At 43.4% G+C, this 20,354-nt stretch overlaps 1 protein-coding gene and 1 non-coding gene across 29 annotated transcripts in view; both read right to left on the reverse strand.

Moving 5' to 3' along the window:
* Positions 1-20,354, reverse strand: part of UBAP2L (ubiquitin associated protein 2 like) — a 39,501-nt gene that overhangs the window by 1,363 nt on the left and 17,784 nt on the right. For 11 of the 28 annotated variants that reach the window (XM_037016790.2, XM_037016787.2, XM_037016799.2 and 8 more), the window contains 17 exons: positions 19,308-19,479; positions 16,663-16,861; positions 15,823-16,100; positions 15,496-15,668; positions 14,270-14,459; positions 13,521-13,575; positions 12,943-13,117; positions 12,547-12,619; positions 11,322-11,517; positions 11,150-11,238; positions 10,131-10,184; positions 9,436-9,517; positions 8,504-8,721; positions 7,913-8,018; positions 1,828-1,895; positions 714-911; positions 250-300 (listed from right to left, as the gene is read on the reverse strand). In XM_037016790.2, coding sequence (XP_036872685.1) covers positions 250-300; positions 714-911; positions 1,828-1,895; positions 7,913-8,018; positions 8,504-8,721; positions 9,436-9,517; positions 10,131-10,184; positions 11,150-11,238; positions 11,322-11,517; positions 12,547-12,619; positions 12,943-13,117; positions 13,521-13,575; positions 14,270-14,459; positions 15,496-15,668; positions 15,823-16,100; positions 16,663-16,861; positions 19,308-19,479 — 2,377 coding nt within the window. Of the gene's footprint in view, positions 1-249; positions 301-713; positions 912-1,827; positions 1,896-6,156; positions 6,559-7,912; positions 8,019-8,503; positions 8,722-9,435; positions 9,518-10,130; positions 10,185-11,149; positions 11,239-11,321; positions 11,518-12,546; positions 12,620-12,942; positions 13,118-13,520; positions 13,576-14,269; positions 14,460-15,495; positions 15,669-15,822; positions 16,101-16,662; positions 16,862-19,307; positions 19,480-20,354 lie in introns of those variants that run through there. The other 17 variants (XM_037016801.2, XM_037016794.2, XM_037016804.2 and 14 more) reach the window with 4 other exon arrangements.
* On the reverse strand, positions 9,615-9,750 carry LOC118972130 (small nucleolar RNA SNORA58). The gene has a single exon (XR_005060961.1). It is a non-coding gene; the product is annotated as a small nucleolar RNA SNORA58 (small nucleolar RNA).

A 20,354-nucleotide genomic window follows, 5' to 3' on the forward strand; every position in this document is an offset into this window, starting at 1 on the left:
GCCCCAAGAATCCTTTCCATTCCGGTAACCAAGTGTTTCCAGAGTCGGGGAGGGGTAGAAAGAACAAGAGGGCATTGAGGAGGGGAGGACAAGAGAGGAATGGGAGGCCAGAGAGCTCAGCAAGGTGTCTGTGTTTGTGTATCCCGATTTGTGACCGTGCAATCTTTTCTTAAGTTCCCTGAGGCTGCGGAGGTGAAATGGGGACTGAGAGGGGGTGGGTTCAAGCACATTATCATTCAGTTTCATTACCTGCTCCTCCTGCTGGCGCTGGCAACAGAGAACCATCTGCAAATATGGTAGCTGAGGCAGAATCAGGATATGTGGAAAATAAAGGGACAAACTTTGACAATAGAACTCCACCATTAGACGGGAAAGCTATGATGTCAGGGAAGGGGCAAGGCTGGGAGAGGTCAGAGGGGAGGCATGACCCAGGTCTATGGGATGGGGACAACTGTTACGGGAGGAGGTAGAAGAGAAAGGCACCAAAGGAACTGGGCAGAAAAGATTTCCATCTGGCCCCTTGTCTGACATCTCCTTTGCAGGCCTCTTGTGTTATGTGCGCCTGTGTCTGTATGTGCTGTGTGCCCATGGCTGGCGCTGGGGACGTCTGGGTGAAGGTGGTGGTGAGGAAGGGTAAGAAAAGGAAAGGGGAGGCAGTTTTAAGGGACAGGAAGGAAGAGGAAGGGAAAGGAGAGAGGGGAAAGGGCTATTACCTGGCCATCCTGCTGCAGATGATGGTGAAGGATCTGGGAGTGTGGCTGCTGATGGGGGGTCAGAATGTGCATAAAGGGGGCAGGTGGGTAGGCAGCAGCTGTGGCTGGATTGATGGGCCCCCCACTTCCTAGGGCTGAAGGCAAGTTGAAGGAGGCAGCAGGAGTACCGGAATGAAAACCTTGTTTCTCAAAGGACTGCTATCCAGGAAGATAGGAGGAGAGAGAGTGAAAGGATCAGCAGACTAATCCTTGGAATTTCTGAGCCTGCTCCTCCACCCTCAGAAAGCAGTACGGTGTCACTGAAGGCGCACTGTGCCTAAAGTCAGACATTTAGATCTCAGTCTCAGCTCTGCCCAGTGTGTGATCCTGAGAAAATCACCCTCTCTCAGCCTCAGTTTTCTCCAATGTGGAACAGGATACTACTGATCTCTCAGTTGTAAGGACCAATTGAGAGCACGGATGTGCAAGCACTTTGTAAAATCTAATATCATATATGAACATGGTAAAACCTGTTGACTACTCTTAGCACCCACCCACCACCCCTGGAGTTGGAAAGAAATTGTAACTCCTTGGATATTAAAAAACAAAACGCACTGAGGTATCTTGAGTGTTAAAGGTCTTGGCCATGAAGCACTCCACCTTAATTCCTAATACTTTCTATCAAACTTTTAATTACTTATGGTGGTGGGAGAAAACAGCAGCACAAAACATATCTGTGGATAATTTAAATGTCCCACTCAAGTTACTGGGTTGCCTCCTTTCCCACTCTTCCAGGTATATCTACAAAGAATGGAATTAACTGGTTTCCCTCATTCCACTCATTCTCTTAGAACATTATGAAAAGGCTAAGAAAAAGGCCAGATCAATTTTGCACAGCAGATCACGTGACAAGAGCACAACAATTTGCCACACCTCACCATCCTGTAACACTTCTCTTGCTTTTTCCCAGAGGGCTAAATTTAAACTTTTTCAAGAAACTGAAGTCTAGAGACTATTCACCTTCTAGCCTACCTCTCTGAGGATTGTTCTTTTTCACTTTACTTCTATCATTGCAACTCCACCTCCTCAATGTCCATCTTTCTTTTCCCATTTCTATCCAGAGCCAGGCACCTACCTGGGTTTTGGAGTACACAGAACCCGAGATATCTGGCACGCCCGTGTTACTGGAGGTGACTGACACACCTGGGGGAGGAGGAAACAGACAGGAGGATTAGCTCAGCTAGCTGCCTGGCCCCCGTCCTTAGGAAGAGGTGATGTGTACAGCTTTCCTACCTATAGCCCTGCAAGGGAATTTTGGTCTATCTGTCCAGCTTCAGGACAGTCATGAGGGATAAGAGCTCATGACACAAAGGCTCCCTAAGGGTTTCTCTGGCCCTTTTCCAGGTACATACTCAGTATGTTGTGTGAGTGAGTGAAGTGAGCTGTTTTTGGGGGTGGAGCAAGGGGATATGGCAAACCTCACTAGCATGTAGTTTTTAAAACACTCCTGTGCCAAAGCCAAGAGTTAAACTTCTAAGTGTCCATTTCAAATCAATCCACCCAAACCCAGTCCTGCTCCTGAAAACAGGTAATTTGTGCTTTCTGTTCATGAAGAAATGCCTTTGGACTCAAAATCCACGCCTCCACAGCATAAGGCAAATATAGAGAAGTCCGATTCAATGCCCAAGAACACTTTTGTTCTCAGAGTCTTAGCGCCCTTTGTTCAGCTTTTCCAGGGTCTTGGAGCTTCAAAGCTGTACATTTATGATTTAAAGAGCTGACACAGAGATGAATGTCCATTTACACAATTTAAGCCTACGCATGAGGAAGAGGGAGATAAGAAAGGTAGATGGAGTAGGCTATCTCCTACAGCCTAGGTGAAATCCAAAATCCAAATGTCCTTCTCGTTTACACTTCAGCTTCTCCATGAGATTAAAAGTTCTAATCCATATTCCAACAACTTGTGTGCTTCCTATTAAAAAACTCCTTACCAAATCCCATACACAAAAGTAAACTTGAAATGGATTAAAGACTTGAATGTAAGTCATGAAACCATAAAACTCTTAGAAGACAACACAGGCAAACATTTCCTGAATATAAGCATGAGCAACTTTTTCCTGAACCCATCTCCTTGAGAAAGGGAAACAGAAGCAAAAATGAACTCAGGAGACTACATCAAACTGAAAAGTTTTTGTACGGCAAAGGACATCATCAACAAAACAAAAAGGCGTCCTACAGTATGGGAGAATATATTTGTCAATGACATACCCGACAAGGGGTTAACATCCAAAATATATAAAGACGTACACACCTCAGCACCCAAAAAGCAAATAACCCGATAAAGAAATGGGCAGAGGATATGAAGAGACGGTTCTCCAAAGAAGAAATTCAGATAGCCAACAGACACATGAAAAGATACTCCACATCATTAATCATCACGGAAATGCAAATTAAAACCACAATGAGATATCACCTCATACCAGCAAGGATGGTCAGCACCAAAAGATAGACAACAAAATGTTGGCGAGGATGCAGAGAAAGGGAAACCCTCCTACACTGCTGGTGGGAATGTAAGCTAGTTCAACCATTGTGGAAAGCAATATGGAGGTTCCTCAAAAAACTAAAAATAGAAATACCATTTGACCCGGGAACTCCACTCCTAGGAATTTACCCAAAGAATTCAACTTCTCAGATTCAAAAAGACATATGCACCCCTATGTTCATCACAGCACTTTTTACAATGGCCAAGATATGGAAGCAACCCAAGTGTCCATCTGTAGATGAATGGATAAAGATGTGGTACATATACACAATGGAATACTATTCAGCCATAAGAAACAAATCCTACCATTTGCAACAACATGGATGAAGCTGGAGGACATTATGCTCAGTGAAATAAGCCAGGTGGAGAAAGACAAATGCCAAATGATTTCCCTCATTTGTGGAGTGTAACAATGAAGCAAAAACTGAAGGAACAAAGTGGCAGCAGACTCAAGAGACTCCAAGAAGAAACTAGTGGTAACCAAAGGGGAGGGGTGTGGGTGGGCGGATGGGAGGGAGGGGGAAGGGGACTGAGGGGTATAATGTTTAGTACACATGGTGTGGGGGATCACGGGAAGAACAGTGTAGCACAGAGAAGGGACAGAGTGGATATTTGGCAACTTGCTGCCCTGATGGACAGTGACTGCATTGGGGTATGGGTGGGGACTTGATAATGTGGGTGAATGTAGTAACCACATTGTTTTTTCATGTGAAGCCTTCATAAGAGTGTGTATCAATCATACCTTAATAAAAAATTAAAAAAAAAAAAACAACTCCTTACCAATACCACAACTTTAAAAGAAACCAGAGCAGTACAATTCCTTATTTTAATGTGTACTCCTTAAACTGAAATATGTACACTGTACCTCTTCGGACATGGAGCAATGGGTCAAGGAGACAGGAAAACGCCAGTAAAATAATCCAACATCTTATAGAGAAATTTTATGCAAAGATTTGAGGACTAGTAATTTAAAATATGCTTGTAAAAGATGCATTAGTTCTCATCCAGTGAGATAAAATGAAACTTAAGAAAAACTTTGCATTTCAGTCTCTGTCCTTAGATCCTTCTCCTCTGCTGTCAGGAGCACTTTGATGGAAGAGGTTTTTTGAAGCCTTCGAAAGTTAAGCCCAACTTGGACAGCTACTTTAGAATCTTGCCAACAGAAGTAGCATCTTAACCTGGAAAGCACTCCCACATCACAAGTCCAGATATGTGCCAGGGAGGAGCAAACACCAACCAGGGAGGAGCAAATACCAGCCAGGGAGGAACAAATACCAGCTAGGGGAAAGAGCACAACTACAGAAACCAAACATGAGAAAGTACTTCCCCATCTCAAAAGTACCAACTTCCTACACTTTAACAGCATTGAAGAGAAGGGGACAATACTAATGGGGTTATTTTTTTCCTTTCCTTTTCAAGCCCCAGCTGCCATCGGGCATATCACTCGTAATAGGCATAACTTAAAGAACAGGAGTTCATTTACAGAAAAAGCTAAGCTAATAAAGTTCCTGTGGAAGGGCGAACAGGAGTTCATTTACAGAAAAAGCTAAGCTAATAAAGTTCCTGTGGAAGGGCAGAGTAAGGTGGGATAGGATGTAAGTGACCATTTCTGAGGGAAACCAGAATGATTTACTTTTCCTGCACAGGCTCAAACAGCTTGCTGGCACCCCTTGGTTATCTCACAGGGGGTGGGAGAAACGGCTACCTGCATTCTCAAGCTGGGTGATTGTGGCTGAGGGTGGAGCGATTTCAGTTCCAAAGTGTCCCTACCTGGCCTCATTTTTTCCAGAGGCTGGACTAGCTACAAACCAGCTTCTAGTCTAGAGGCCTTAACCTGGATATTGGTTGAAGGGACTAGAACTGCAGGAAAGACAGTACTTTGTATGACAGCATTAACAGCCTCAGTCCAAAAATTAGAGACCCTAGAAAATAACAGGTATTGGTTTCCCTCTCTACCATTCAGCAGTCTGTAAGAAAGCTCCTCAGACTACAGAGTTCCCTTGCTTTCCTTCCAACAGTCAACACGCCTTGTCTCTCCCCGGCTCCCAAGCAGTACTGATCACACTAACACGATGTGGGTGATAGGGAGGAGAAATAAGAACCAATCTCTCCCAGAATGGCAGCCCCTGGGAAACCCAGTCCCACTGGACAAAATTACTCCTGATGTCTGGGAACAAACACAAATAAAGTGGAGTACCTGGGTTTCCAACTAACCAATTAACGGTGTTCTCAATGTCCAACTCTGTAACCAAGGGTTGATGGTGTAGCAGCTGGACTGAGTGAGGATGAAAATTTCCAGTCAAGGAGATGTCTGCGAAACCCTCCCCCCCCCACAAACAGCCACACCCACCATCACACAAGTGCAAAACGACTGGCATCTCCACAATTAATAACAGCCTCCAAGGGACTAAGAACAATGTTTCAGGCTAGCATAGTTTCCACAGCCCAAGTCATCAACTAACTAGCTGGTCACTATAGACTTCATCAGATCTCAGTCAGTCACTTGGCCTTGGGGGAACCAGATAGGGGAACTAAGCCTTGGAAGATACTTCCCTACCAAAAGTTATGAACACAAGCTACCGCTTCTGCCTTTCACCATGACATGACACTCTATAAACTTTTTTTCCTCTCCCCTCTGCTGATGTCAGAGGCAAGGGAAGGTATAAATGGAAAAGGGCAGAGCAGTTATACTAAGCATGGAGAATCAGGGATTTTCTACAAATAGCTTTTTTTACCAACCAATCAACAGGCTGGAAACAGGCTGTTCCCCCTCCCCCACCTTAATACCATCACCATACTGAAAAGGTAACAGTTCTTTGGCTATGCTGGGGTTTGACTGAAAAGGCCACCCTCCACCCTTCATCCACAGCACAACATGGGCTCCTAGTGTCCAGAAAGACATGCACGGAAAGAACGCCAGAGTTAGCTAAAGAAATACCACAGTTTATTGAAGACTACAAATATTTTTGTTACAAGTTGAAACTACATGCCTTCCAGAAATCAAAAGCAACAGCAGGTGTGTGCATTGATGCTTCGGAGGTGCTGCACCGCTTGAACTCGAAATGGGTAAGACAGGGTCAGACACATGGGGGAGAGGGAAATGGGGGAAGGGCAAGTTCAAAAGCCCAGAAGGTATCCACCAACTCATTTCCCCAAGCCACGCAGGCCATGGCCTCAGCTCAGCAGGCTCTCCTCAGTGGTCTGGTTTCTGAAACAAGACTTCAGTGCAAATTTATATACACACACAAAACACAGCCCCCAGCCTTGGGTCAAATTAGCTCTCTGCCGTCCAGAAATGCTTGTAAGGGGGTGGATATTTTCTTCCTAAAAGGAATCAAATACATAAAAATATATGAATTTAGAGGTTGAGGAATGGGATGAAAAGAACCCTCTGTGGGGTTGGGAACTGGGGATTCTCAAAGGGCTGCTATAGCAGGTGCCTGAAATCTTAAGGGAGGTAAGAAACTAGAATTTCCAGAATCAGGTAAGCCATTCTCTTACATTGTCAATCACCTACCCCTCAAACTTCTTGAACCTGGTCCGACTAAGACTTAAATATTCTCGGGATGAGGCCATTCTAAGTGAAAACACTTATAATCCTGCCCACCAAGGATCAGGGTGTACCTTGCTCAGTGAGAGTGGTAGCCACAAGGAGTCTAGGTATTAAATCTCAGCAGGGTACCCCAGGATTTCTTTAATTTAAATCCTGACCCACTCTAAGTCGTACAAGGCAGTTCAAAGCTCCACCTGGCTGTCAGCTCCCAGATAATACTGCCCTGTGTACTCAGCTCAGTGCTTCTCAAGTACTGAAAACTTTGGGAAGTTTCCCAACTGAAGCCCACACAAGGTTGAAGAACACACATGCAGCCCCATCCAAATCACCATGAAACCATAAGTGAGCTGAGAACTTTGAAGGACAACCCTCAACCCCAACCCCTAGCAATTCCAAAAACCTCCTCCCCATATTCATCTACAAGTCACTGAAAAAAGTAGATGAGATTGTTGTATTCAGACTCCTCCTTACTTCCTTGTCTTCCAAAAGTGGGGAGTAGGTGTCAGGTATGGGAGCAAGGGATAGGCTATGGACCTAAATTTCCCTCCCTGCCATCAGATGTGTAAATGGACTGTGCAGAGAGACCAGCCATACACACTAAGGAACCTCAAGGTCCAACTCTCCCTGCACTTAGGCCCTACTCCTTTCTCTCCACATCCCAGGTCTTCTAGCTGGGGATAAAGAGGGGGCATGTGAGGAAAGTATTACAAAAGAGAGTTAAGCCACACATACTACCGCATGCTAGCTAAGAACCTCCTGTTCAGTAAATTATTCCACTGTCCTATCACTATCATACATATTAACACTTGCCCCCACTGCCACCTCAGTAAAATCTTGGAGCCCTTTGCCCTGCTTCCCACCCAAAGTTGAGGCCAGCCACCACATTCTAATAGCCAACACATGCTCCAGGGCATTCTCGTCATGAGTAGTGGACACGTTTCTAGTATCCAGCTCTTCTGTTGGTGTTGCTCAGATACCCAGTCAGGCAGAAATGAACAATTATACACGGGAACAGCAGCACACCCTCATCAACCCTGTTTTCTCAAGCACCACGTCTTCCTCCCTGAAACTCATTCAATAATACCCTGCAGAAACCACTGACAGCCAGGGTCAAGGTGAGCTTACCAGTGTTGTATCCATGAGACCCATATCCACTTGGCTGTTGGAACGGAGTGGCCGATGCATTCACACTGACATTCACACCATGCTGCTTGGAAGAGGTAGGAGCCACCTGCAGAGTAGAAAAGCCACAACTGTGGTGACATGGCAGCAGAGTACCACTCACCCCACCCATCCTACTCCAGGGGTTGGCCATTCAGGCAGCTACCTACCCTGCTGTAGGCTGACCACAGGTTGCTGGTGAAATGGGCTTCCTACTGAGCTTACTCACACCCTCTGGTCATTTCTTGACTTACCAGTGAAGTCAAGAAACGGTAGTTTGGTGAAAGGGAAGGGGCAGTGGTAGCAGGGAATGAATGACAGTCTGAGGGAAGCAAAGTTGTATGGGATACACTCCACCTTTAAATACTAACATGCAATCCTTACCCCAATACCACCAATTCCAGCCTCACTACCCCCAGGCCAGAAACAGGCCAGAGGTGGACAAATTGTTCCACCTCATTCATTATTAAAAAGTCATCCAGCCTTGAAAGCAGCTAAATTATATCCAGGAGTAAAATCCTTAACCAGAAGGTAAGAGGAAGCCCAGATACTTACAGGGAACACAGCAGGCCCATACTGGAAGGTGCTGGGGAGGCCCGGAACCCCTGTGTAGTATGGCAGGCTGGTGTAACTGTAGCCAGGAGGCAGCGCCGGGTTCAGGAATGTCTGCTGGGTGGTGTGGTGAGTCTGCGTCTGGTTCTGCTGGGGTTGGGCCAAGGTGGTGGCAGGAGCCGGGGAGGAGGCATCCCCACGGCCAAACTTTGTGAGGTCACCTGTGGCAGGAGAGGCTAAATGTACCTGCCTCTGTCAGTCCCCACACCAATATGGAATTACCCTCTTTTGGTCTCACATGATTCCAGGAGATCCGGTTAAATCTTTGAATTAAATCTCTTTACATCTCCACTTAGCACAGCTCAGCACACACTTAGCATAGTGCTAATCCAGGACTAAAGCCGAGTGACTGTGCAATGTGGTGAAAGCAAGAGTGAAGCTCCTGCATGAATTCTCTGCCTGTATGCCTCCTTTCACCGCTCCCCACCACTTCCCTTCTGGCTTCCACTCCACACTGGGCTTAAAAAACAAGCGACAGGTCAGACAAAGAAAACCAAAACAGGTTTTCTGTTTTGAAATGTGCCTGCCTTTCATCATAGGATAGCAATGTGCCTGCCACTGTGCATAGGATAGAGGAGCAGAGATTGACCAGTTCAACCACTGTACTTCCTGGAAGAATCTAAAGAATGGCTGAGAAAACCAAATTAAGATATCTGGAATCATAGGAAAACAACAGAAAGTGGGATGAGAAGGAAAAAGTTGCCACATGCCCATCTTTAGCAGGATTCCAAATCCACCAATCCCAATTTATCGTATCCATTCTATACTTCTGCCGAAGGCCTTAATTCAAGTGAGAATTGAGTCCCTTCCTGCTACTAATTTTCTGTACCAATCCCAACACAATTTCCCTTAATTCAGCCCCATCCCAGTCCTACCAGAATAAGGGTTGCTGGCCAGGCTACCATCCCTCCCAGTCAGCGGAGTGGTGGGTGTGGGAAATGGGATGCTGTAGTAATCCTGTAAGAGAGAAACAGAAGAGCAAAGAAATAAAAAAGCAGGGATTCAGTGCCACTTACTCTTCAGCAAGGGTACCTTCCCACACTGAGAAGCAGCAGAATGTTGGAGTACTGCAATTTATCCAGCCACTGACTAAGCTGGCTAGAGCTGGCGTGGACTCCCAATTACTCTCGCATACACTGTCCCCCCTACCTGGCTATGAGTACAATCAGGCAGGGTCTACGGGTATGCCCACTGGAAAACACATCAAGTCCATCAGGACTATATCTGCAAACCTCTAGTCTAATACTATTAAGAAAGTATAATTTTCTTTCAGGAATTCAAGTGTTTGAAACATACAGAAAGAATCCTGAGAACTCCAGGGTACTCTATGCTATAGATCAGGTTAAAATTTGTTTACTTTAAAGATACCACAACTTTTTTTTTTAAATTACCTTGTTAGAACCACTCCCCAAACCTCTATATTCTTATACATCCTAAATCAAAGCTGTGTATGGAGGTATCAGCTGGGGAAGAGCTAAGCCTGTGACTTATCAATTGAGAATCTGACATAATCCCCCAACACTAATTTTTAGATCGTTTCCTTTTCCTAAACTCTACCCCACATACTCACCAATGGAAATCTTGTCTGAAGCATCTGCAAGTCATCATAACCATATACTTGTGGCTGAAAGACACAAACATTTAACAATATTAATAGGAACTGCTCATGATGGTAGCACACCACGGAGCTCAGAGAAAAGACAAATCAACAGAACATTCACTCTCATTCTTAGGAAAACAGGACATAAAGTATTTCCTTTAGCTTTTTTAAGAGGAAAGTAGCCAAATATAAAGAGATGAAGTGATTCATGAAAAGGTCTTACAGTGTTCCTTTGGCCGTACACTATGATTCAACTAGGCTAGCCTCTGGGCAGCAGTCGGGCAGAAACAGTCGGGCAGTAACAGCCTGTTTTCCTTTCTATTCTACCAGCCTTGTCTCACATAGCCTTCAAATTCATTTTCCTCAGATTCATTTTACTTGTTTTCTCTAATGTCTGGATATTAAGGCGATATGTTATTGTAAAAAAAATAAGTATAAACCACTACTGGAGGTTTCATTTAGACTCTGAGGAGCCAAAAACAAGTACCTTAAAAAATTTTTTTTAATAAATACCCTTTATCTTAATAGGAACCACATTCATGAAGCAGACAGAAGATACATTAGGGCAAAAGGCTACCTATTCTCAAAGAGTCCCAGACTGTGTCAGAGAACTCTGCTCCAACCAAGTCAGAATTAGCAAAGACCCCGGGTGACAGAGAATCAATCCAACTAGGGGAAATAATTCTGTGAAGAACTGAAAGAGAGTCCAGGTAGTCACTCTGGCCTTTGGCTTCTGATGTCCAGAATGTTTCACACAGAGAATACTTAATACTGGGTCTGGTCTTAGGTTAGTCCTTTCTCCCCTAAAAAATGTTTTTTTCCAAAATTACGAAGAGTAAAAACCTGCTTGCTTACATGTGACAACAACTCAAGACGTATTCTGCATTTTAATTATAGTCTTCCACCTAAAGCCTTCAAATTCAGCCACAGCGCTGAAGAGCAGCCACACTATCTTCACCTTTTGGAGAAGACCCTTCACCCTCACTTACCGGGTAGGCATGTAACAGCCCTGGAGCCATAATATATGGATTAGGCAACAATGGCGGGACCCCAGGAGGGAGGTTGGGAGGAGCTTTTCCTAAAAGAGAAATTATTAGTTTTTTCCATCCTGTTACACAATTACTTCTCCTCCATCCTAAAGGAATGCCAGCCACCTTCTACCTGAAGTCGTAGCAACAGAGCTTCGAGTCGAGGCTGTGACAGTGGAGTTGCTGCCTAGGCTGAGGCCCAAGCTACTGCCACTATTGAGACTGGAGGAGACACTGACCACTGGGGGAGGTGCAGAGACTGTGCTGGACGTGGTGGAGAAAGTGCTGGAGGAAGAATGAAGATTCGCCTCACTTTCCACGCTTGTGTGCTTCAAAGGGGGGAAGCAGTAGAGAAAGTAGGAAATGGATATTAGCATAACAGGTCAGGAAAGATGAACAATCCCTTTGCTGATTCCATCATCATGGAGCTTCCTTTAGACTGAGGCAGGACACTGGGCTGCTCTCTACCAAAGTGGTTTGAAGAAATTTACTAAATGTTCTCCAGCTATACAGTCACCAAGACTCACCTAGTAAGGACGGTAATAACAGACTGACTACGAATCATCACCCTATTCAGAGAGGCACCAGAGTAGAGACAATGCTCGTTGGCCAGTAAGGAGATAGAGACAGTTTAGATCTGAAGAATATATCATAATCTTCTCTCCCACACTCTTCACTAGGTCAGCACAAGAGACCAGTTCTTGGGCTAAAAGTCTAGTACAAGTTCTAACGAATTTAAATCTGATATAGTATATTTGAAGAAAAAGAGACTCCTAAAAAAGCCTTAGCCCACATTATCTTCCCCCAGGCTTATGGCAAACCAGATACCTTTGACCACAATAGGTCTTTTTTTACATTGGTTGTCTTCCTTTCCACCTCCATTTCAAAAATGTTATAAATCACAACACTGAAATTAATTCATCGACCAAAAGCTCTCATCTGACCTCTCTTGCACAGGATACCCAGACTCACACCTATTATTTTCAAACCTCACGTTCGGCATGCCCCAGACCAAGGAATGAGAATGGCCATACCAGTTAGAAAGGGAGGTTCTTATAGAATTTATCATAGCATACAAGGCCCCACCCAGCTTCCATGTCAAAAAAGGTCACATAACGATTCAAGAAAGTCATTTCCGTGGCTCTGTGAACTGGCCCACAGCTCTGTAGTTATTTCTGGATTATTCTGCCTTGCTTGTCTTCAAATATCCTTTTACTCCTTTCCTGCAACCTCAGATCAATTACCATGCTGCTACCTCACAAAGAGATTTTCAAGAATCCCTTCTTGGGAGAATCTTATGGTTGGATAGTTATAAGTGTAAGAAAATCACACTTTCCCTTGTACAGCATCACACTTACCAAAAGAGTGGATGTTGAAGTGCGCCCAGAAGATGTTGACGACGAAAGGGTATTCTGCTGAGTAGATAACGTGCTGTATGGAAAAAGAAGTTGCCATCAGCCATAGTGCTACGATTACCCAACCTGCAGCTTCAGTCAAGAACACAGGAAGGGAAATAAGGTGAAAAGTGGGACCAAGGAGATCTGAGACCGTATGACCATATGGTAAGCACAATAGCCAGCCAGGGGTAGCAAGCAGTTAAAGTGAGAATGGATGTTGAAAAGAAAACATGAGCCTCCTCTGTCTTTACAGTCATCCATTTAGCTAATGTAGTGTCTGCTAAGTAGAGGGGATAAGGCAGAACCACAGAGTTAATGCTGCTCACCAACCCAACCTCCACTGCCACCCAAAATCACCTGCTGTGTTGTGTGGTGGTAGTATTTGGAATCTCCTCACTGTGGCTCAAGCCACCCAAGGAAGATGAGTGCTGATTGGATGTCGTCAATAAAGAAGCTGCAGATACCGTTTCACTGAGAGGGGGGATGCTAGAAGTGGAAGGTGAGTCAGATTTCACTGCAGAGCCTGTAGCACCTGAAATAAAGGAATTCACCTCATCAGAAGAAAGGGCGTGCCTCTAAGAAGGGAAGAGGTGACTAGTCCTAAGCTGTCCCAAGGACAAGAGTGTGAGTTATTTAGTAATGTATCATTTGTGATTAGAAACAACTGTTTTTTTTTATTTCAAGCATTTCATAGCACTGATCTCATTTGTCCAATGAAGGGAAAGAACCAAGGGGATTATCACTATTTAAAGATAGAGAACCTGAAGTTTAGGGTAATGTGACATTAAACAGTAAGGTAGAAACAAGCTAAGATTATAACTTCAAAGGTTTTGATCACAGAGGCAGGGCTCTTTACACTGTAATCTAAGAAACGCAAAAACACCAGAAAAGATGGGACACTACAACTGAGAAGAAAAAGCCTGGAGAAGACTCACCTTCAACAGATTGCGTGGTCTGTAACTGCGTGGCCTGCACAGAACTGAAGCCATTCTGGTATAAAAAACAGAGGAGTAAGAAACAGACTGAAGTCACTAGGTCAAGTTAGCCCTGACTCGGCTTCATTTCAATCAACAAACCTTTTGGAGAAATTCTCCAAGTTAACCATAGGATTAACATTAAGTAGACTATCCAAACAAAATAACAAAAACAAGATGTATCAACCCTATGTGACCCAAAGCAACAGAAGGCAACCCCTAAACTGCTGGAGATCCCAGACCCAAAACAGATACAGGAAAGGCCCAAGTCCTGTGATCCCTGGGGGAAGATGTGGGAGTTAAGTTCAGCCAAAACCACCTATTCTGCTGGCTGTACCTGACAGTCACTCCACATCACCTCTGGCATAGGCTGTCCCCCTCACCAAGCCAAGACACAGCAAGGTGAGGTTTACTGATATGCACCCAGAAGTCTAACTATCAGATCTTCCAAGAAGAGAAAACAGGAACTTGGGACTGATTTTACTAGAGAATGAGCTTTTAGTGCAAAGAGAATGGTTTTCTGGCTCTCAATCTCCAGGCTTGCTGAAATGAACTTTATTTCACCGATCACAGCTATTATTTTTCTTAAGCTTCTTAATCAGCACTTCTGAGGTGTCTTAGGCACCATTTGTCAAGAAGCAGACATTAGTATTTTAGGGACTTGCCCACTGTTCTCCTAACCAATGCCCAGGGGCTCATGAAGCCACTACCTTTGCCTGAGTCAGGTCCTTTTGGGGTGATGAAGAGATGGAGCTGGGGTACCGCCGAGTCTGTGTGGATCTCTGTTCATATAGAGGGCCCTGAGCATTATTTTGGGAGGTATAGGTTGTCGACTGAATTGGGCCACTCTGATAACCGGACTCTTGACTCTGGTTAGATGAAATTGTGGATGAAGATTCACTGTGGGGAATGGAGAAGGAGAATCTCAGAGAAACAAAACAGAGCAGACCTACTGCAACTAAGGAAACAGTGGAAATCTACTACTACACTAAGTGGATTACAATCAAAAAGAAAATTTCCAGCAACAAATTAAAAAATTGCCACAATTTTCTCCTGAGAACGGAATTTCCACATCCTAAAGAGTCAGGCACCTAAATTAAGAAAGGAGTTTAAAAACAATTTCAACTCTAAAATTATTTCCCCTACATTCTGCTGTTGTTAAGAGGCTAAAGATCATCAGGAAGGACACACACTATGCTTGGTCCCCTTCAAATGTCATAACATGAACCCTAACATGGGAAAAGTCATCTTTTTGCTCATGTTCACTTTAAGGAATTCTGGGCTCCTGGCTCTCTCAAAAACCCTATTAGATATAAGGTTACTGGTAAAACTCTCCTGAGAAAAACTTTTAAACTATTCACATGCATTAATGACAACTATGGCTCAATAGATCTCTGCTAGGGCCTGACAGCTTATATTTTTAAATTCTAAGGACTGAGAAATACAGCCTGGTCTCCAAAACTCCTCTGGGATTTTTCCATTGCTTCAGATGGCCCTCCCTGGTAGCTATCAGAGGAGTAAGGAAAGGTTCTACTGGGAACGTTCCTTTTACCCTTGTCATATATCAATGCTACCTCTTTCATAGGAGTTTGAAGTCACATCTTTTATAGGTGTAAACCCCACACCACAGGGCCTAAAGTGTTAAAAGCACTTTCAGCAGTGGCAGGTGCCCAGGTGCTCTCTGTTGGAGGTGGAGGACACATCTACTAGAAGGTGCTTGACAGTACCCAAGGGATATATTCCTTAACGTTCAGGGTTACAGATAATCCTAATAACAATATTTTAAGTGCTCAAAAAAAAAAAAATGCTACAATTGGCTACTTTTCCCTCATGCAGCCAGAGGCTTGACCTATCCAGAGTTCTAGGAATCAGCAAGAAATTTTCAAATTAGGTAAAAGCCTTAAAAAGGAAATCTTATGACTGATGTTTCCTCTACCTGGCCGTGCTGGTATAGAGGCTACTTGGAGCTTGGCTTGAAGAGGCGCTCGTGGTGGGGGTGGACTCATAATCAGAAAGGACAGGCTCTGACCCAAACTGCAATGCCCCAAACTGCAGGTTTAGCCCTGAGATATCTGCTGAGCCAGGCATCTCCACAGCCAGAGCAGGAATCTGTAGAGAAGAGAAAGTAGTGGTTTACTGTAACCTTACTATAAGACTAATAAAAATTTTTCCTTCAAATTTCCAAATTACACCCTTTTAATCTCAATTGCCAAATCCCACACTCCCTTGCTCTAAGACAGTATCTACTTATAAATGTAAGTACCTTAGAAGTCAAGGAGGCTTTTTTCTTTTGTTGTTTCAGTTTTTGCTGAGCCGGCTGAGGGCTGGAGGATTGGTTGTCTGAAGACCCAGGAGACATTTGTGGAGCCGAGGTGGATTTGCTTGGCAGAGGAGATGAGGGGGGTGGAGGTGCAGCTGTGGAGGTAGCCACTGCAGGGGGCTTCTCCTGAAGGAACACCTCCATCATGGTTGAAGACGGAGTGAAAGCCTGACGCTTTGTAAAGGGGCTGTGCACTGCTGAATCATTGGGGTTCTTCAAATCTGCATGAGGAAACCCAGGTGAACTTCAAGAAAATGCTATTATGCTGCTCTAGAGCCACGAACGAGGAGGCCCTCCACAATCAGGACCTTGTATGAACACATCTTTTAGGATTTAATCTCATTTCTATTGATGACAGTCATTGGATCATATTTGTTCTTAAATAGAGCCCAATCAAATTGACACTATTACCTTGCCTATGTAAGACAGGAATCTAGGAACTGTTCATATGTGGAGTATAAGGTCCTAAAACAGCCAAGTCCACGAACCTTTCCAACGGCAACATGTTGTTTTCACACACTAAATCCAAAAACCCTCCGGTTAACAGAAGACTGCAACTATATATATAGCTAAATTAGATGAAAAGAGATACAGAGCGTCAATATTCTATTTCGTGCCAGCTTTCTGATGTCACCCCATCTGACTAAAGGAAACCAGTATGGTAAACTAGCCAGCTGGCTGCTCGTCTCCTCACGTCAGGACACATTCTTCACCCCCAACTCCTATCAGCCTCTTGACAGTAATGCTCCAATGCTTAAGTAAGTCACTTTCCATCTTTCTCACCATATTGCACCAGCGATGGGGACTGTGTGCTGGAGCCCATGTCCCAAGAGGAGGTGGTGGCGGTTCCAGATTGCGAATGCTGAGCTGCCAACTGAGCCAGGGCCTGAGCAGTCTTGAATTGCTCCAAGAACTGGGAGCCTGTGGTGCTGCCACCTTTAGCTTCGCCGACATCACCAAATCCTTTCCCTAACATGCTCACCTGTAGATCAACACAGAGATTAGGGAAATCTAGAACCAGCAAACTTGTTCAGCTACTCAAAAAAGACACTTATTCAAGGTATAAGCCAGTATATCAAATAAGTAAAGCCTGTCACCAGACTGAACACAGAGCACAGTCCATTAGAGCATCAAGCTCTGGAGTCAGACTGTCCAGGTTCAAATCCTGGCTATGTAATCATGGGAATGACTTGTAGTTTCTCTGTACCTCATTTTCCTCATCTGAAAATAGGAATAAAAGTAGGTCCTCATTAAAGCCATAAAAGAATTCAACAAATAATGGACGAAACTATTTAATGTGTGCATTGCACACAGTAAGCACTCAAAACCATGAGAGCCACTAAAATTTATACCATCACTTCCCCCTCCCTTCTTTTCAGGATGATTAGAGTTTTTCCCCCTTTTAAAGTTTACCAACTAATACTTGGTTATTTAATCACATGAAGGTAATACAAAATTTCACTTTAGCTATGAGGTCCTTGCTCCTTCCACTAAACAGCTCAAAAGGAACAAAAACAACTAACCAGAGTTTCATCTCAATGTTGCTAATAACTAGCATAGAGGCGAAGACGAGAAGTCGAGGGGCCAATCAATGAGTCAGTATGATTTGACTGTTTTTTCTGTATCAATTCTACAGGGTAATAGATAACACAGTAAAATTTACTCTTAATGCTTTTGGGACCTTCTACCCATTCCCTACCAAGTATAAGTACGAGCCTAGTCCACAAAATGAATCATATGGCCTTGACTAGTCTAAAAACCTCCAAGGAGATTTAATCTGGTCTTCCTTAGGTGCTTATTTAACCATATCATCATCACCACCATCACCATCAAGCAGCGCTTTCCTATACCAAACCAGTCTGCCCAGCTCAAGGTAAAGACATTTTTCCCATTTCAGTCTATATCCTAGGTTATACAAACAGTTACAAAAATGCCAAAAATCTGGTTCAAAGTATGGAGCTGTGGCAGAGAGACAGATGATCTCACATACCAATGATTACCAAATATTCTGTAAGGGCAAACAAAGCATTATATTAAAAGTATAGAAAATTATCTAATATAAACATATACCACACACGATAATAGGAGAACTACATTGTTTACATCTATTACATTTTAAGGAAAATTAAGCCTCTAACGGTTATTCTCATTGGAAAAGAAACACTAAATAGCATACTGATACAGGCAATAAGAATAGAACAGTATTTACATTTAGTTTACCATATCACGTAACACACATTAACGAGAATGTTATAGAAGTATGATGAAAGCTTATTTCTAATATCAGAATTTCGATCTGGTTGTAAATTGTCACAATTCCAGACTTTAAAAAGACAACTAAGAGACACAGAGCACTTAATGACATTCTCCAGTCATACATCTTAGGGGATGGCAGTTCTTTCCTGATCTTCATTGTTTCCTTACAGACTTTGTCCCATTTTGTTTGTTTCTTCTTCTTTTTTTTAATCCTAACACTCCTCTCCCCTTACCCCCCCTTTCTCACCTGTCACCTTTCATGTGTGGCAGGACATCAACCACCAAATTATTATTAAGGACATTTAAGACAACAGTTAAAAACTGACAGAGTTCTATATTACGGGGTTAGCTCTTTTCTTAGTTAAAATATTTACTATAACCCTACTACTGGAAAAATAGAATGATACACATACCCATGGTCCCTTACTGTATGCCTCCACCAAAACACAACAAAAAGACAGGAAAGGAAAAGCAAAGGAGAAAAAAATCCCCAGCTCTTCCTAGGATTTATTAACTACGAAAACTGGTCCCTGTATCATTTTTTAGTTTAAACGATTCCTTTGCTATCCTTAATGACCTTGAATTTTTAAAATGTTCTGAACAACAAGTCATGCATCGTAAGTGCTCTAGTAATACCACTATTGCCCCCATACACACAGCCCATATCCATTATCTTATTTATCTTCCTACAGCCCTTGTAAGATAGGCAGAGCAAGCACTCTAATTCCCACTTACAGAGGAAGGGAGGAGAAGCTAGTAAGTGGGCAGACTAGGAAGATCCCCCAGTTTTGGGAAGCCTTGTTCAGAAATGTCTAGTTTAAACAAATACATAGGGCAATTCTACTCTATCAAGAAATAGGGAACTGCCACAACCTCCCATCAAACTTTAATTTGTTGATGTCACCAATTTTCTCTTTTTAAGAGTAATAGCAAACAATGTTCATTCAGTACAATAGGTATTCAAGAAATAATATTAACTCACTTTTATAAGAAGTTTCAGTCTGCCCAAAGCTAAGTCTTCTCCTAGAGCTACCCTTACCACCCAACCCAACATTTCTATACCCAAGGTTGCTTAGGAGGGCAAAAGGGGATGCTTTACCCTGCCCAAAACTGGCACTGGAAGGAATTACTGTATGAATATATTGAGGTTAGCAGGAGAGTTTCCTACTTACCATACTATGATGAGAAAATGTGTTCCCTGAAGCAGGCTGTGATATGGCACTCTGCTTCGAGTTACTGAACACCAGAGGCTGAGCAAGAGAAGGAGCCTGAGACGGATCCAGAGTAGACGAGTCATTCTCCATTGAAGATGGTGTCTTTCCCAGCAGAACAGCAAGGTCAATTCTAGTGGAGTGATGAGATATCTTGATGAATAATGACTGGACATTCTAGTATTCCCCAGCACCAACTCAGATTATGGTTAGATCAAAGTGAAGTCACTCCTTCGAAATCCAAAACTCTGAAAATGCTCAATTCACCAATATAACTGATGTATAAGAAACACTACTGTATCTAGCTGTGTCTCAATGATGCTGTCAACCACAATGTTACTTAAATATTTTAATCATTTAGTTTAATGAAATAGCTAATGTTAGGTTTTAATACAGCAACACAATAACTAGACCAAAATTTGCCAAGTTTTGCCCATGACTTTAATACTGAATACCTGGCATTACCAATATCTAATATGTGAAACCATATACTGAATCACTGACATCTTTAAGTATCTTTGCAGCAAGGAGGGCTTGGGGAATTTTCTCCCTAATTTCTATAAAATTTCAAATTACCTGTAGTATAATAAAAAAATGTATGTATTTGGGCTTTGCCTCCAATTCTTGGCAAAGAGCTCCTAAAACCTTCAAAATTTCCAGTTATCTTTTGTTACTGAAGAGTTCCATTCAACCACAACTTAGTGAGGTTACTAGCATAATTTATGCTAATGAGGACCCCCCACATAGCCTGCAAAGGCAGGCGGAGAGGAGCCTAGTGCCCAGAAACACCAAGACTGATCGGAGGGCTGGAGCTTTCAGCCTCATCACACTCCACCGAACTTCTAGGGAGGGAGGCAAGGCTAGAGGCTAAATTCAGTTGTCAATGACTTAATCACTCAGGCTGATGGAATAAAACTGATAAAAACTCTTGAACAATAGGATTCAGTGAGCTGCCAGGTTGATGAACACACCAGATGTGCTGGGAGGGCAGCATACCCAGACAGGGAA

This window comes from Manis javanica, chromosome 14, assembly GCF_040802235.1.
Source record: "Manis javanica isolate MJ-LG chromosome 14, MJ_LKY, whole genome shotgun sequence".
In the NCBI taxonomy this organism is placed as follows: Eukaryota; Metazoa; Chordata; class Mammalia; order Pholidota; family Manidae; genus Manis; species Manis javanica.